At 42.6% G+C, this 16,419-nt stretch overlaps 1 protein-coding gene across 1 annotated transcript in view; it reads right to left on the bottom strand.

The window, feature by feature from the left end:
* Positions 1-16,419, bottom strand: part of GUCY2F (guanylate cyclase 2F, retinal) — a 106,688-nt gene that overhangs the window by 87,597 nt on the left and 2,672 nt on the right. Inside the window, exons 2-3 of the mRNA XM_004590182.3 lie at positions 10,982-11,797; positions 7-308 (exon numbers count right to left, since the gene is read on the bottom strand). Of these exons, the coding sequence (XP_004590239.2) occupies positions 7-308; positions 10,982-11,711 (1,032 nt within the window). The 5' untranslated portion in view covers positions 11,712-11,797. The remainder of the gene's footprint in view (positions 1-6; positions 309-10,981; positions 11,798-16,419) is intronic.

The raw sequence follows: 16,419 nt of genomic DNA on the forward strand, positions 1-16,419 counted from the left end.
ACTTACCTGATCTAACTCCAGCTTCTCAGGAATTTCACCCCTTGCTGCTGCCTCCGCATAAGCCTGATAGAATGTCTTCTCTTGAGACTCCATTGTAATTGTCAATACAGCATCATAGGCTTCTCGGAACTTTGGGTTATTCCTTAGGACCTGGTATGGAGTGTGCTTATAAGGTAAACTGTAGAGCAGGGCATCGTAGGGAACAAAGACATAGGTTCCATCAGTCATTTTCAAATCATGAGCCCATTCCAAGAGCTGTATTTGAGTCTGTCCCCCAATCAAAGCTGAATGCATACACATGATGATTACTGAAATCAACAAAACAAAGAGGTTATAGTAGCAATGTGTTAATGAACTATTACAAAAGCAAAAAAAAAAAAAAAACCACTACAGATTGAGTAAATACACAAACGTATTTCAACCAATTTGTGAATGATTCCTCTCTTCTGCCATCAAGATAAGCAACCATTTAGCTTACCAGTTAAGATACCAGATCAGATACCAGTGTCCTATTTCAGAGTACCTGAGCTTGATACCCCATTCCAGGTCCTAATCCCAGCTTCCTACCAAAGTAGACCCTGGGAGGTATCAGTCCCATGAGGGCAGGCTGGATTGAATTCTTGCTTGTAGGTATGCCAAGAATGGACTAGCAAATGGAAGGGGGAACTCACTTCTCTTGCTCTCACTTTCCCTTTCACTCAGATAAATAAAGTTTTTAAAAAGAGTGAGATCATGAGCTGAGCTTCAGGTAGGCCCAGGGACTGTTAATTGGCAAAGGAACAACAGCGACATTCCTACAGACTGAAGAGCCTGTTACTACACAGGAACAAGAATTACTTTAGAAATGGTAAGTGGCATAATAAAAAGCCTTTGGGATTGGAAAAGCAAGGTTTATATTCTAACACTGCCAGGTATTAGCTGTATAGCCTTGGGTAAATTAGTTAAACTCTCTCTGTTTCATCTGTAAAATGGAGGTAGCAATACCTACTTCATCGGATGATAATGATATGATAATGATGAATGAAAAAGACAATTCACCTAACAGGCTAAGTGTATCACTCTCAATAAATGACGGCTGCTATCATACCTTAGACTATGAAGAAGAGGAATATGGGAGAGATTCCCATAGCCACTATCGCTTTTGAGTAATCTACTTCCTACAAACATGCACTCCAATAGATTTTAACCAAATGTTCGCACCCATACCAAGAGTTAAACAATGAATAGCACTTATACTTGCCTATGAATACTATTATTATTATGAGTAATTTGTTCAACGTTTCAAAATATAACTTCATTGTAATTGGAATTACTTTGCACCCAATGTAATTCTCCCTGGACTTATGAAACTATGTTGCTTGGCAAGGCTATGCTAGACTAGAATGGATTAGAGGGGCCACAGTTAAAGAATGACAGCTAGGATCATATTACTGGAAGTCACATATCCCGTTTTGTCCTTGGCATGCTATATGAGTTTAGTTCAAGCTAACTTTGGCTTAAGTGACCACATCTTTAAATGTAGATTCCACTGCAGTTCACAGGTACATTGAGTAGTTTAATTAGACAATCACTGGAAAGCATTGTGAGTTCTTTGAAAAAAGACGAAGTCATACAACCACTGGTAAATACTAATTATTCGTGCATACATGGAACCTTTAATCTCAGGAAGTAAGTGTGCACAGCCACCCTCAATGACTGGTCATTGACATTTCCACACTGTTTCATTTATTTACAAAAATCTCCTTCACACTTGTTAAATAACCCCAGAAAGTTATCCTTTAAAGCTGAAGTTGGCACCCATTGTATAATTTAAAGTTTAACTAGTAACTTATGATGGTGATTTAAATACACTACACATTCAATATAACATAATGTGGATTTTCAAATAATGATTAGCTTCTTCAAAAATAGGGGAATTTCAAACTGTTCTTTAAAAAAGAATTAAAACATATTTACTTTGGTGCAAAAATTAAAATGCATGCAGTGTTTCATAATGTACATTGTAATGAACTTTTTAAAGACCCCCTCATACCTAGACTTTTAAAGTCTACTCTTGATGACTTATGTGGCTCTACACATATTCCAGTGTTCAGCTCCTCCTTGAAATTCCCTAAGGAAAGCTTTGGAACTAGTTCATGAGCCATAGAAGGAACCCAACTTCACTTTTTCACAACTACACATTATAAAATGGGGAAATGGAGCACCATAGAGATATGAAGCAAAAGTCAGTTTTAAGAAAGAGAAACTAGAACCAAAATCTTCTCTAGAGACACCATTTAAGCATACATCAGAGTGATTAATCAGCCCAATCACAGGTCCATTGAGAGGAAAAATGGGTTAAATCATGGGCTTCGATTAAGCAGCCAGTTTATTCAACAGAATTCTTGATGGGTAGGTCAGTATCAGCACTGTCATTCTGCAAAAGCAGAGAGTAAGTGACTTTTCAATGTTACTCAAAGCTATAGAATTCCATGTAATTTATATAAAGGAGTAGAAAAATAAATTTACTTCACTAAAATGGTAAGTAGATTTTGGTGCTGGTTAAAATATGGCAAATGCTTTAGCAAAAACTAAGTTTGAGGAGTTTTCTTGTGCTGTGCCATCCACATGCACACTTCAGAACTGAGGTATTATTCTGCCAGCTGTTGTGGGCTGTTAGCAGCTGAGAGCTGCTACCTCTCCATGAATTGTTCTCTGCCCAGGAGAGCCTCTTCTGCCCAAGGGCACATCCTCGTAGTAACATGCTAGAGTCACTTTACGCTGGTTCACAAGAGCCACTGAAGAGTTGCTGTTAAACAATTGCTATTATACTGTACCACTTCCTCTGTGTTACCTGCATATTATGATTGGTCAACATGGAGAAACGAAGGCTCAGACTCCTGTCAAATCCTCAGGGCTAGTTCTTCTCTAGAACTAACCAGGGAACGAGCAGAGGTCTTTGACTGCATCCTTGTGCAGCTCTGTCTGCCCATGTCCACTGCTATCATTGCAAGAGCACTCACTCACCTATCCTCAACACTACATCTGACAGATGGCTTTTTGGAAAACTGATTTGGAATGCTGTGTTAGAACCCACATTGCACTCTAAACCAGATTCTAGCACAGCACTTAAAAATTCATTGCCTTATTTATTTCAGCTTCTACTATGAAACTATGAGCTTCTTAAGGTCAGAGATGATGTCTTACTTATCCCCATATCTTGATACATGTTATTTACACAGTGAAGGTTGCTTAAATAGGTGTGTAGAAACTAACAATCTTCAGGAGAAAGATTGTACATTTGTGTGCTTTTTGTGGGTTCCTTCCAGAATAAGACATTTCATATTCGGATTGTTAAGATGGAGGAACAACTGCAAGTGATGTTTACGGATTACGTAAATACAGTCATGCTTGTTTTTAATACGTAGTGTCATCAACCATGTCCAAGGCCTTGTCTCAATATAGGTTTCTCCCCTTCATTATCTTTCTTGGACCCACACTGATGACATTTCAAACAAGGAGTCCAAATCCCTACAACTTGGAAGATCCTTTGAGATTATTTAGCCTATCTTGTCTTCCTTATTTTGAAGAAGAAGAAATGGAAGAATCAAGAGAGAATTATTTAAAAACTCCTGTATGTTTTGGTGATAAAAACTTGCCTCTGAACACAGTTAGGGAGCATAAACATTGAATTCAAACAGCAGCGTCTTCATTTAATAGATTGAGCTCTTCATGAAAAGAGGGATTTGTGGATGCATCTGTTTTTAAAAGATGATTTTACCAAATAGCCTTATTATCTCAAAATTACATTCATTAAAATTGGATTTGACCTGATAGTTGTTGTTAGGAGGGGATTAGTGTACAGAAACCTTAAAGCCTAGACAAGGTCTGAATCAACATGTGGTAACTGAATAATACCAATTTTTAAGTTTCCACCCTGATTGTTAACATTCAAGCCACTCTGCAGCCAAAATAACAACCAAGACCTACAGCTGTCTTAGGTCATATGCCAGTGAGGCATGATATTAGCACTTTCTCTTGACTTCTGGAGCCCTATACGAGCTGTCTGGCAGCTGTCTCTACACTGTGGTACGTTGTCAAATGCTCTCCCTTTCACCCTCATGTCATGAGACTCTAGAAGTAAATGCCAGGAGACTCCAGAAGTAAATTCCCAAGTCACACAATTTCTGTTTCTCGTCCCATGCATAAATATGCTATTCAATATTTCCTTGACATAGAGGACTATGCTCCTCAGAAGGCAAACTTCATATTATTTTTTACAGATTGCCAGCTATGGAGTCCTCCGTTGAGGAACTGGAACTCAACCATACACCTTGTGAGATGGAAATGTTTCAACTAGCTAGTGATGCAGGCAGCAGGAATCACACCTGCATTTGTGAGTCCTTAATATTGCCCTCAATCCACAGGAATCCCCTCCTATTGCTCTTGTTCTTCATTTTAGCCATTTGGTGAAATTGCTTGTGACTAACATTCATTTTAACCCATCTCATCTCAGCAATTATTGAAAGAATGGGGAGAGGAAGCAAGAGGAGGGAAGCATATAGATTTATCCCAAGCCAAGCATTCCATACAAATTCACTCTCCTGTGGCCATATCATGAAAGATGTAGATTTGTTCTCTCTTCTTTGTTTTCTATCACACAGTCTATAAAATGGCTACATTAGAGAAGGATGAGGCCTGCACTGCAACAGAGTAGGCTATTCCACTCACTGTCTGCTGCCATGCTGGCATACCACATTAGATCATCAGTTCAAACCCCAGATGTTCTGCTTCCAATCCAGGCCCTTGTTAATGCACCTGGGAAAGCAGAGTAAGCTTGTCCTAGCACTTCGGCCCCAGTACTCACATGGGAGATCCAGGTGAGATCCGGTTCTTGGCCTAGCCAGCCCAACCCCAGCAGTTGAAACCATTTAGGCAATGAGCCAGCATATGTAAGATTCTCTCTCTCTCTCTCTCTCTCTCTCTCTCTCTTTCTTTGCCTTTCTCTCCTTCTCTCTCCTTTTCTGACTCTGCATTCCAGATCAGTAAATAAGTCTTCAAAAAACGAAAAAAAAAAAAAAAAAAAACAAACCCTGAAGCTGCTAGAATTCTAGAATGTGCATGTTACAATGTGTATGTTTTACAATCCCTACCCCCAAATCTTTTTCAGAGCAATATACTTTCAAAGTATACTTTAAGAACACTGTGGGCATGCCATGATAGCCTAGTGGCTAAAGTCCTCGCTTTGCATGTGCCAGAATCCTTGCCTGTGACCTGAGAAAGCAGTCAAGGACGGCCCAAAGCCTTGGGACCCTGCACCCACGTGGGAGACCCAGAAGAGGCTCTTTGGCTCCTGACTTTGAATCAACTCAGCTCATGCTGTAGTGGTCACTTGGGGAGTAAACCAGAGGATGGAATAATTTAAAAAGAATACTGTACTGGGCAATATATGGTTGTCTGTACCAGATTAAAAAAATTTTCATACTTTGGGGCTGGTGTGGTGGCCTAGTGGCTGAAGTCTGCATCTTGCAGGCACCATGATCCCATATAGGCATCAGTTCGTATCCCAGCTGCTTCACTTCTCTTCCAGCTCCCTGCTGTGGCCTGTGAAGGTAGTAGATGGTCCAAAACCTTGGGACCCTGTACCAATGTGGAAGACCCACAGGAAGCTCCTGGCTCCTTGCTCTGGGTCAGCTGTTGTGGCCACTTGCGGAGTGAACCAGTGGATGGAAGCGTTTTCTCTCTCTCTCTCTTTCTCTCTGTAGATCTTTCAAATAAAAATAAATAAATTTTAAAAATCCCACACTTTTTCAGCCTGAAGTTCTAAGGCTAACACTTACTTAACTACCGAGGGTATTACAAGCATTTAAGTAGTTCAAAATAATAGTAGGCATAATATGTCACATGAAATGACATCATCAGCATCCACTCCAGGTTTGTTTTTTCATACCCAATTAGACTGGTATTATAAATGCATTTATTGCCTTGACATTGCTACCTTTCTTGAGACAGCTTTGCAATATTTCTCAACAACTTTCAATATGTATTTTCTCTAGCTTTCTTAACCTACTATTTACAGATGGGGCCTTTTAAATATAGGAATCCTAGATGTTTAGAAATGTCCCCTAGTGCTAGATTTTCAATAAATTTGATCATTACTAATAATGGACTCTTTCATTAGAAAGCAAGGTTTTTTTTTTAACCAATTACATTTACTTGCATTTATCTATACTAAATCCTACACCAAATTTCCTTTCAACACTAAGGCACTCTGTGATAGTTTTGTCAGTATCACTGTGTTTATTACTATAGGAAAACAGGGTTGACAGTTGATACCTTGAGATACTTAAAAAGAATTTCAACAGTGTACCAAAACTTTATAATAACCAAGAGAAGGGCTAAATTGTATCTCAAGTGAGTATGCTCTGGGAGCATAGCTCTAGAGGACAGCGGTCAGCAGAGTGAACAGTAATACTCCCACAGAAGAATGACTACTTTTTTTCCTCAAGATGTATTTATTTGAAAGGAAGAATTACAGGGGGAAAAGGCATGCATACACAGAGAGATAATGAGAGGGAGAGAGAGAGAAATCTTCCTTCCACTGAGTGACTTCTCAAATGGCAACAACAGCCACAGAAGCCAGGAGCTTCATCCAGGTCTCCCACGTAGGTGGGAGGGGTCCAAATACTTGCACCACCTTCCACTGCTTTTCCAGGCATATTAGCAGGGCGCCAGCTGAAAAATGGAACAGTCAGAACTTGAATTTGTGCTCATATGGGGTGGCAGCATCACAGGTGGCAGCTTTATCCACTGTGCCACAGTCAGCCCCAAATGCTGGTTCTCAAAATATGCCTTGGTATCAACGGGAACTTGCTAAAAAATGCAAATTTTGAGGCTGCCACCATGGCACAACAGGTTAAACCTCCACCTCTGGTGTCCAGGATCCCATTTGGACACAAGTTAGTGTCCTGGGTGCTGGTAAGCATCCCGATTGCTTTAGTTCCCATCCAACTCCCTGCTTGTGGCCTGGAAAAGCAACCGGGAATGGCCCAAAGCCTTGGGACCCTGCCTGCATGTGGGAGACCCAGAAGAAGCACCTAGCTTCTGATCAGTGTAGCCCCAACTATTGTGGCCATTTGGGAAGTGAATCAGCTGATGGGAGATTTCTTCCTAGATCTCCTGCTCTCTATAACTCCGTCTCTCAAATAAAAATTTTGAAAAATCTTTTTTTTTTAAATGAAAATTCTGAGGACCCACCCTAGCTTTCCTGAATCAGACATTCTAAGGGAAAGGACTGATTCAACAAGCCCTCCAGGAAATGCTAGTACACACATAAATTTGAGGGCCATTGCTTTGGAACAACTGCACAAATATCCTAGATTTCCATTCACAAGCCCTGTGACAATAGGTGTTATTTAATTCTTTTTAGCCTCAAATGTCTCATCCATAAAGTGGGTAAACAATCTTTGGTCTCATTTTATCAAGTTATTGAAAGAACTGAATGAAATTGACCATAGGAAGCTCTTAACAATGACTAGCACATAATAAATTGTCAATATATATTAGCTGTTGTTACTATTGTTAGTATTTTTACGTACAAAAAAAAAAAACTTCTGTAGATGGGAAGAAACTAACCAAGACTCTGATAATAAGACAGGAATGAGGATCTAATTTTGCAAGGAAGGCCACCCTGACTACATCATATTTGCTCATCATCATATTCTAATGAAGTGTTTCCAGTTTAAAATGGCAACCTAAAATGACCCAACATCCTGGTAAGCTTAAATTTAAAGTATTTTACACTCAGTCAAGCACAGGATGACTGATAGGCAAAGAGGTGAGGAACAGACAGGAGCTTTATCTGAGCCTCCCACATGGATGGCAGGGGCCCAAACACTTGGACCATCTTACATCGTTTTACCCAGGCCACTAGGAGGGAACTGGATGGAAAGTGAAGCTGCTAGGGCACCAAATGATGACCATATGGGATGTCACTGCCCCAATGCCAGCCCCTCTACTTACTTTTACTCGTTCTCTAGACCTTGCTTCTGCTGCTTTCCCTGGGCACATCACAGTTCCCAATGGATAGCAAGTAGACAACAAGAACAAGGTTTATCTTACTTTGATACTCACTCTTCTTCCACAGCCGCTGCTGCCACACTTCACTCACCAGGCAAGGTGCCCTCAGATTCCACACTTGGCTATATCAATCCTGGGTACCACATACCACTTTGCCTGGTACACACTGAGCCATGCTCAGATCACAGCCCAATCAATAATTTTTTCTTGCCCCTACCCACACCACATTCTGACTCATGTCACTTAGATCCCAGAATGCCTCATCTGACTGTGTTTAATTGGAAACCCGAGGGAAACTCTCAGAGGGCAAAGTTTTACTTTCATTTCCACTTGTCCTTCTTTCTCAGTACCCCCTCCATGTCCTGCTTCTGTCTTTGCTACTCAGAATTCGCCTATGTACCATAAGCATCCTCTCAATTTCTTTTTCTTGCTCAACTACAGAATTCCCATTCCTTTGGTGGGTTCACCCATAGCAGTAGAGAGAAAACAATGTGATTTAGCGAAATCATACTGAGATTAAACTGATTGGTTTAGATGAAGAACATTTTCCTGAACTTAAAGCAGTGGTTCTCAACTTTGACCACACTTTACAAGCCCCTAGTAAGTTCTTTCAACTGCCTTGGGTTGGACCTCACTGCACAACAATTCAGGTAGACTCTGGAAGTGGCACTCTGGCAGTAGTCATTTTCAACAGCTGTCCAGGGAATTCTAGTGAGCAGCCTGAGCGAGAAGCCTGCAGCTAAAGCAATGACACACACATGACAGTGCATGATGCACATTTGCTGCCCCCTGCCTCAAACGGGGTAGTGGGTAGTGAACACTCAATCCTAATTCTTCTCAGTGTGACAACCCCCAAAAGCTTTCAGGACCTGGATTTATTGAACATTTCATGTTAGAGGCCAAAATGCCATTCCAAAGTATACTCCTTGGAATGAATGGGATTTGAAACTTTCATGGAATGTAAATTTGCAGGAGGTACCAGGCTTCATGAAGCTTGCTAACATACTATAAGGTTATGATCCGAAACATGTTCACCTGCATCTGGCATTTTCACCTCTGGAAATGGAGATATCGTTAAGAACAATTCTGTACTCTGCTTTTAAAAGTATGGAGCTCTATTATGAAGTAATTCAACCCACTCTAATTGCTTAACATTACAGGATCTTGCAGACTGGAGCTGCAGACAGACCCTTGTAGTTCCTGATACTAAAACCTCCTGCCCTCATCCTCCCATAATGATCATAATTAAGGGCCAATATTGGAGACACTTGAAACTTGATATGGGCTTCTGGTTACAGACCAGGTCTAAGCTGGGTCATTCTCTAACAAGCCTATTGTTATGTTAAGGAAATGACTGGGACTAGGACTAATCCTTGAAGTAATCAGCCTGATGAGTAGCTTGAGCTATGGGTCTTAATGTGATGGAGTAGCCACAATAGGGAAATGAATAGTGGTCCTACAAATCACTGACACTTTCAGAGAAAGATAAAGTAGAGCTTAAAAAATTGGAATGGGGCTAGCATACTGGCTCAACAGGCTAAATCCTCCACCTGCAGAGCTGACATCCCATATGGGTGCCGGTTCCTGTTCCAGCTGCTCCACTTCTGACCCAGTTCCCTGGTGATGACCTGGGAAAGCAGCTGAGGATGGCTCAAGCCCTTGGTCCCCTGCACCCATGTTGGAGACATGGAAAAAGTTCCTGGCTCCTGGATTCAGATTAAGTCAGCTCCAATTGTTGTGGCCATTTGGGGCGTAAAAGAGTGAATGGAAGATTCTCTCTCTCCTTCTTATTTATTTTTATTGGAAAATCAGACTTACAGAGTGAAGGAGAGACAGAGAGAAAGAACTTCCATTCACTTTTTCACTCCCCAACTGGCCCCAACGGTCAGAGCTGAGCCAATATGAAGCCAGCAGTCAGGAGCTTCTTCCAGGTCTCCTACATGGGTGCAGGGTCCCAAGGTGTTGGGCCGTCCTCAACTGCTTTCCCAGGACACAAGCAGGGAGCTACATGGGGAAGCAGGGCTGCCGGGACACAAACAGGTACCCATATGGGATCCCGGGCCCAAGCATGCGGGGGGAGGATTTAGCCACTGAGCCTTCATGCCAGGCCCAAAAATAAATAACTATTTTGAAAAATCAAAACCAGATGTTACAGAGGCCACAGTGTTAGTGAAATGGATCTGACTGAAAGAGGCCAGGAGGCGCTTGCTGATGGTAGCTTCAGAGAGCTAAGTGATTTCCTTCACACTTTGTCTATGAGCTCTGCAAAAAATCATCTTTGAGCATAAAAAGTACCAGTAGAAGGGGACACAGGAAAATGTAGGCCTGCCTCATGGTTGTATCAAGGATGACATGGGTTAATACACAGTAAGTACTGTTTTTACCCTAGCAGTATGCTTTTCTTTATCATCTAGGTGTCCTCCATAGCAGCTAGCTGTGTTCTGCAATGGCGGGGAAAAAAATCCCTGCCTTGTGAGGGACAGCATTTGGAAGTCCAGAGAAGACAGATTCTAAGTGAGATGTGCTGACACATGAAGAAAAGTGCCCTGGAAGAAGTCAAGGGCACACCTCTCCTGGAACAAAGTAAAACCACACACACACTCTCTAGGGACTGGTCTGAAAGCACCTGGCTCCTAAGAGCAGAACAACAGCTGCAGGATTCTTCAGGCCATTCTTGTCTACATAGGTACTCAAACCAGGTACTGCCACCCCAGGGGCCTCTGAATTTCAGAAATGGTTGTACTTTTGTTCACGTCCACAAGATAGGCGCTGTTGAAGCATGATGGCCGTGGGGCCTGAGTGGGACTGAAAGAGGACAAAGGCAGAAAGAACTAATCAGGACATGAGGGTAGGAAACCTTCTGGAGATGGCAATATCTTTCATCGAAGCCACCATTGCACCCCGGCCCCGAGAAAGTACTCACTGCGAATTTGATCGGCCTGGCGAATCCGTTGGAGAGTGTTGACCATGCTCTGGCTGTCTTGTCCTGTGGTCAGGACGACCCCTACAGGCAGGCCATGGCTCTGAAGAGCACTTGTGACTTGGTTGGCTGTGTGCATCCAGATGTCATCATCTGAAGAAATGACTGCAGCATGAGCCCACTGGAAATATTTCATGACAGTTACAAGCACCCGGATGGGAGAAGGGAGTGTCCGAGAAAACGTTGTGTAGCTATCCTTGTTGTTTAATTCATAATTCACACAAGCCCAAGAGAAAATCCCTTTGTTCCAGCTGGTGCCCAGGAGCGCAGCTGCCTCACAGTACCCAGGGTTGGCAGGTCCAATAAATCCTGAGGCCATCTGGTGGTGGGAAATAAGACTGGAGAGGGCCCTCGAAGCCTGGCAGTCTTCATTGAGAATCATGTATTCAAAAGTGTGAACCAGATCAAGTGACAGGTTCTGATTGATTCGATCAGTTGCTAACTGAGCAGCAACCTGAGGCAGGGCCTTTGAGAACAATGGATCACAGGTCCAAGGGCCCAGCACTCCTATTTTGTAGGGCAGGGCCCCCACCTGCTGCAAGAGGGAAGGGAGTGCCAAGAGGAACAGGCACCACAGGAGCTTGGAGGATCCAAGACCATGGTGTCCTGGCAGTCTGCTGGGAGCCACAGGGCAGCACATAAGGTGAGACAAAGGCCAGGATCCCAGGAACATAGCCCTCCTGCTTCCAGTAAGCCAGTGATGAGTTCCTGCAGCTTTATTCTGCCCCCTCTGAGATGCACAGGAAGGTTTCCAAATGTCTGTCAATCAGAGGAAAAGTTTTGTTACTTACATTATTTCTGAAGCTTCTAAAAACATCAGTTATGGAAGAATGGCATAGAAATGGTGTGCTCTAAGCTGAATATTTCTTTCTTTCTTTCTGACCAAAACTGCTTACTCCTTCTTTAAGTAAACGACTCTTCTACCCACTGTTCACTCGCTTACTTCATTCACAAATCAGGGAATCGCTGAAGTTTCTCCTTGTTTCTGCCCTCACATTCAGTCCATTGGCAAGTCCAGTTAATTAAACATCACCTACCACTTCCCACTTCACAGTGTCATGAAGATTAGGTAGGCTAAGAAAAGGCCTGCCATGTCATTAGCACTGTTTTAGTCATTTTATTATGATTATTATAGTTCCTAATATGCTATTTTTCTTTTCCATATTACTCTCTTGGAGAGACAAGTGTTAGTTAACAGATAATGGTAGTGGGCCCAGCGGCGTGGTGTAGTAGCTAAAGTCCTTGCCTTGAAAGCCCCGGGATCCCATATGGGCGCCAGTTTTAGTCCCAGCAGCTCCACTTCCCATCCAGCTCCCTGCTTGTGGCCTGGGAAAGCAGTCAAGGACGCCCCAAAGCTTTGGGACCCTGCACCTGCATGGGAGACCTGGAAAGAAGTTCCTGGTACCCGGCTTTGGATCGGCGCAGCACTGGCCGTTGCAGCCACTTGCGGAGTGAATCTTCGGAGGGAAGATGTTCCTCTCTGTCTCTCCTTCTCTCTGTATATCTGACTTTGTAATAAAAAATAGAATAAATCTTTTTTAAAAAAACAGATAATGGTAGAGACGGGTGTTAACACATAATGGTAGAGAAAAAAGCTATATGATTGAGGTATCCCACGGAAGAAGATCTGTCTGAGTTTAACATTAAAAACCACCAAGTGAGTGGAGGCACAAAGGGGTTTGGTGCTGAGAGCCTTCCAAGAAGGAATAATATGCAGAAAGATGCAAGGGCAATACATGGGAGCTTCAAAACATTCATAGATAATTTAATTAAAAGATGCTTAAGTCAGTGCAAATTTTTTTTTGAAACCCATGCATAGATGTGACATTTCAAGTTCATGATGTGAACCATGCATGAATTTATTCCTGCAGACAGAGGTAGGATGCAAAGAAATGGCATTCTCAGATTTCCAATTCAAGTATCACTCTGACAGCAGGGTACACACTCAGGTGATAGGGATCAAGCTGGAAAACCCAGGAAAACAACAAAATGTGGGAGAGAATAGCATGTTGGAATTCCAGGATAATGACATGCAGAGAATAGAAAGCATTTTCAGTGTCAAATTCTACCATGAAGTGAAAGTAGACTAAAGACAGCAAGGTGTTCACTGGATTCGGATTCAGACTAAGGATGCAAATGAAGAGACCACCAATGAATAAAACATGAACGCAGATTCAACAAGTAGAGTAAGCAGGACTAGAGAACTCTTTCAAGATGACACACGTGTCATGCAAAGGTTTTCTTGAACTAGCCCTTACCTTTCCCTAACACCTCATCTCCTTTTGTTCTTACTCAATGTCATAATACATTTTGAATGTTGTTTTCTAGTCTTGAGTCAGACCATCTGGAAAGGATATGGAAAGTGTCATTCTCTCGGCCATGGATGTCCTCCTCCCTTCTCCCTTACTACCCTTGTAGGTTCTCCTGATGCCTATTTTTTCACTCAGCAGAAGTGTGGCAGCTACAGCTTCAGTTCACTCTCCACATGTGTTTCACATTTGTGCCCATTAGAAAAGGTCTCACTTTGATTGTGAACATTCTCTGTTTCTGCTCCTCTGTATGGAAAAGATTCAGAACTGTTTGCTGTCTCTGCACTCACAGGATCTCCTACTTTCAACCACAAGGAGTGAGCAACAATGAGGCAACAGTCTGGAGAAGAGAATCTTTTCCAGTGGGAAGTCCCAGATGTCCTCTTTCTAAAATCCATCTATTTTTACGATCTATTTGTTTTGGAGTCAGAGCAGTGGCTAAACAGGCTAATCCTTAGATTAACAGCCCTAGCATCCAACATGGATACCAGTTGCAGTTCCAGCAGCTCCACTTCTGATCAATTTCCCTGCAAATGGCCTGGGAAAGCATTGGAATGTGGCTCAAGTCTTTAGGCCCCTGTACTGAAATGGGAAACCTGGAAGAAGCTCCTGGCTTCTGGCTTCAGATAAGCACAGCACTGGCCATTGTGGCCATTTGGAACATGAACCAGCAGAGAGAAGATTGCGTTCTCTCTCTCTCTCTCTCTCTCTCTCTCTCTCTCTCTCTCTCTCTCTCTCCAGTCTCTGTCTCTCCTATCTAAAAATCTGCCTTTCAAATTAAAATTAAGTCACAGTTACAGAGAGGGAGAGACAGAAAAATCTTCCGTTTGTCGGTTCACTCCCAACATGGCCCACAATGGCCAGAAGTTGACTGGTGCAAATCTGGGAGCCAAGTGCTTCTTCTGGGTTTTCCACCTGAGTGCTGGGGACCAAGCACTTGAGCCATCCTGCACTGCATTCTGAGGCTATTAGATGGAGCTGGATGAGAAATGGGGTAACTGGGAATCAAATTAATATCCATATGGGATGCCAGCACCACAGGCAGAGGATGAGCTTGCTGAGTCACTGCACCAGTCCCAGATCCAAATACCTAGCAAAATGCACAAGACATACTAGGCATCAGATACATGTTTGTGTAATGAATACAAAAACATTAAATGACTTATTCTCAGGAACAACTCCAGTAGACATCATGAGAAGAATTATTTGTTTAAATGAGATGGTAATGAGGAAAAGTCTTAGCAACTTCTTAATTCTATAGAAAAAAAGTGGCATGGTTCTTCTCCAGACTGATAATCAGCACTGGTGTGCAGCAATCAAGAACAAGTGGGTATTCATTACTAGCAGTTCTGCCTGTGCCAGCCCTGTTGGTGAGCTTCTTGACATACCCCAAAGTTTGTGAGAAACTTTTACTCTTCAAGACACCAGCCTGGGGTATCCCCGGAAGATCACAAAAACACACCAAAGCACCATGCCCTGACATTTGTGCACAGACAAAAGCTGGTTCAAATGAAGGTCAAGAAAAGCATATGAGAAGAAACGCCTCACAGAAAGGTGAGTCAGAGGCTCAGAGTTGTGTGTGGGGAGAAACAAATTTCCAATATTGCTTTGGAGCTGGTTGGAAGATTGTTCTGGGCTTATTATATGCATAAAACCCTCAAATATGTTTCTGGACACTCCTAGATAAGCTAATCCAGCCTCTCTCTGCAAACAGATTAGTTACAAACACTAATGCTGAAGATGTGAGGATGAGATGCTGATGCATGGAGGGTGAGTTGTGAATTTGTCTTCAAAGAGTTCCCAGTCCAACACCATAGACTGAGCACTAGTCAAAAGTCAAGTGTTTCTCTCCTCACCTTCTCTTTTCTTCTATCATGGCAGCATTTGGGAGTTAGGACACTTCAGGAGTAATTCCTTCTCTGGAGTTGCACAGAAGGAATCCCTATTTCTGATCTGCATTGTGTCAAGAGTATTGAACCATATTTACCTCTGCCCTGATAGGCTCTCACTGTTTTTACCACTAGAAGTAAGCAGCATTGGGGGTCAACGTTGTGGCACTGCAGGTAAAGCTGCCACATGCAGTGGCAGCATCATAAATGGGTATTGATTCATGTCCCAGCTGTTCCATTTGCAATCCAGTTCCCTGCTAATGCACCTGAGAAAACAACAGAGGATGGCCCTAGGACTTGGACCCCTGGACCCATGTGGGACACACAGAAGAGGCTCTTGGCTCATACTGCCAGATCAGCCATTGTGGCCATTCGGGGAATGAAGATCTCCTCCTCTTTCCTCTTCTCTCTCTTTCTCTCTCTCTCTCTCCTCTCCCCCTTCTCCCCTCCCTTCTTTCTCCCCCTGTATATGACTGATTTTCAAACAAGTAAATGCATCTTTTTTTGGGAAGGCAACCAACATGGAAGCAGACCCCTAATTCCAGAAACCGATAATATAAGGTGCTATGGCTTGGGAGTGGTTTGTCTCTATAAAAATTCATGCTGATATGTGCCCCTTAGTACACAAAAATATTGAGAGGCAGTGGGAACTTTAAGATATGACTAGGTCTTTTAGATGGATTAATGAGATTTTTTGTGAGGGTCATTCTCACAGAAATGCATTAGTTTTCAAGAGAAGAGGATATGATAAAGCTAGCCTAGCAGCTCCCCTCTCTCACCACAAGATCTCTCTTCCCTCTGTGCCAGCTCACTGTTCTTCCACACCCTCTTGCCATGTGATGTTAGCTGCCATCCCATATGATGCAGCATGAGGTTCTTGCCAGATGCAGCCACCGGATCTTGACTTCCCATGCATCTGGAATCATGAACTACACAAACCCCCTCCTTTATCAAGTTCCCAGCCGCAGGTGTTTTGCAGTAACAACACAAAAGGGTTTTAAGACAGAAGACAATGAACTACCTGTTCTCCCACAAACAAACCACTGTGATGGGTTCTTTCACAAACCTTTACATTTAAGCCAGAATTGAGCACTTGGAAATACAGGCTGAGATTGTTCTAGGTTCCAGTGATGTGCCAAACACTCAGCTACATGCTTTACATGTATTATTCCATTTTTTAAAT

This window comes from Ochotona princeps, chromosome X, assembly GCF_030435755.1.
Source record: "Ochotona princeps isolate mOchPri1 chromosome X, mOchPri1.hap1, whole genome shotgun sequence".
Taxonomy (NCBI): Eukaryota; Metazoa; Chordata; class Mammalia; order Lagomorpha; family Ochotonidae; genus Ochotona; species Ochotona princeps.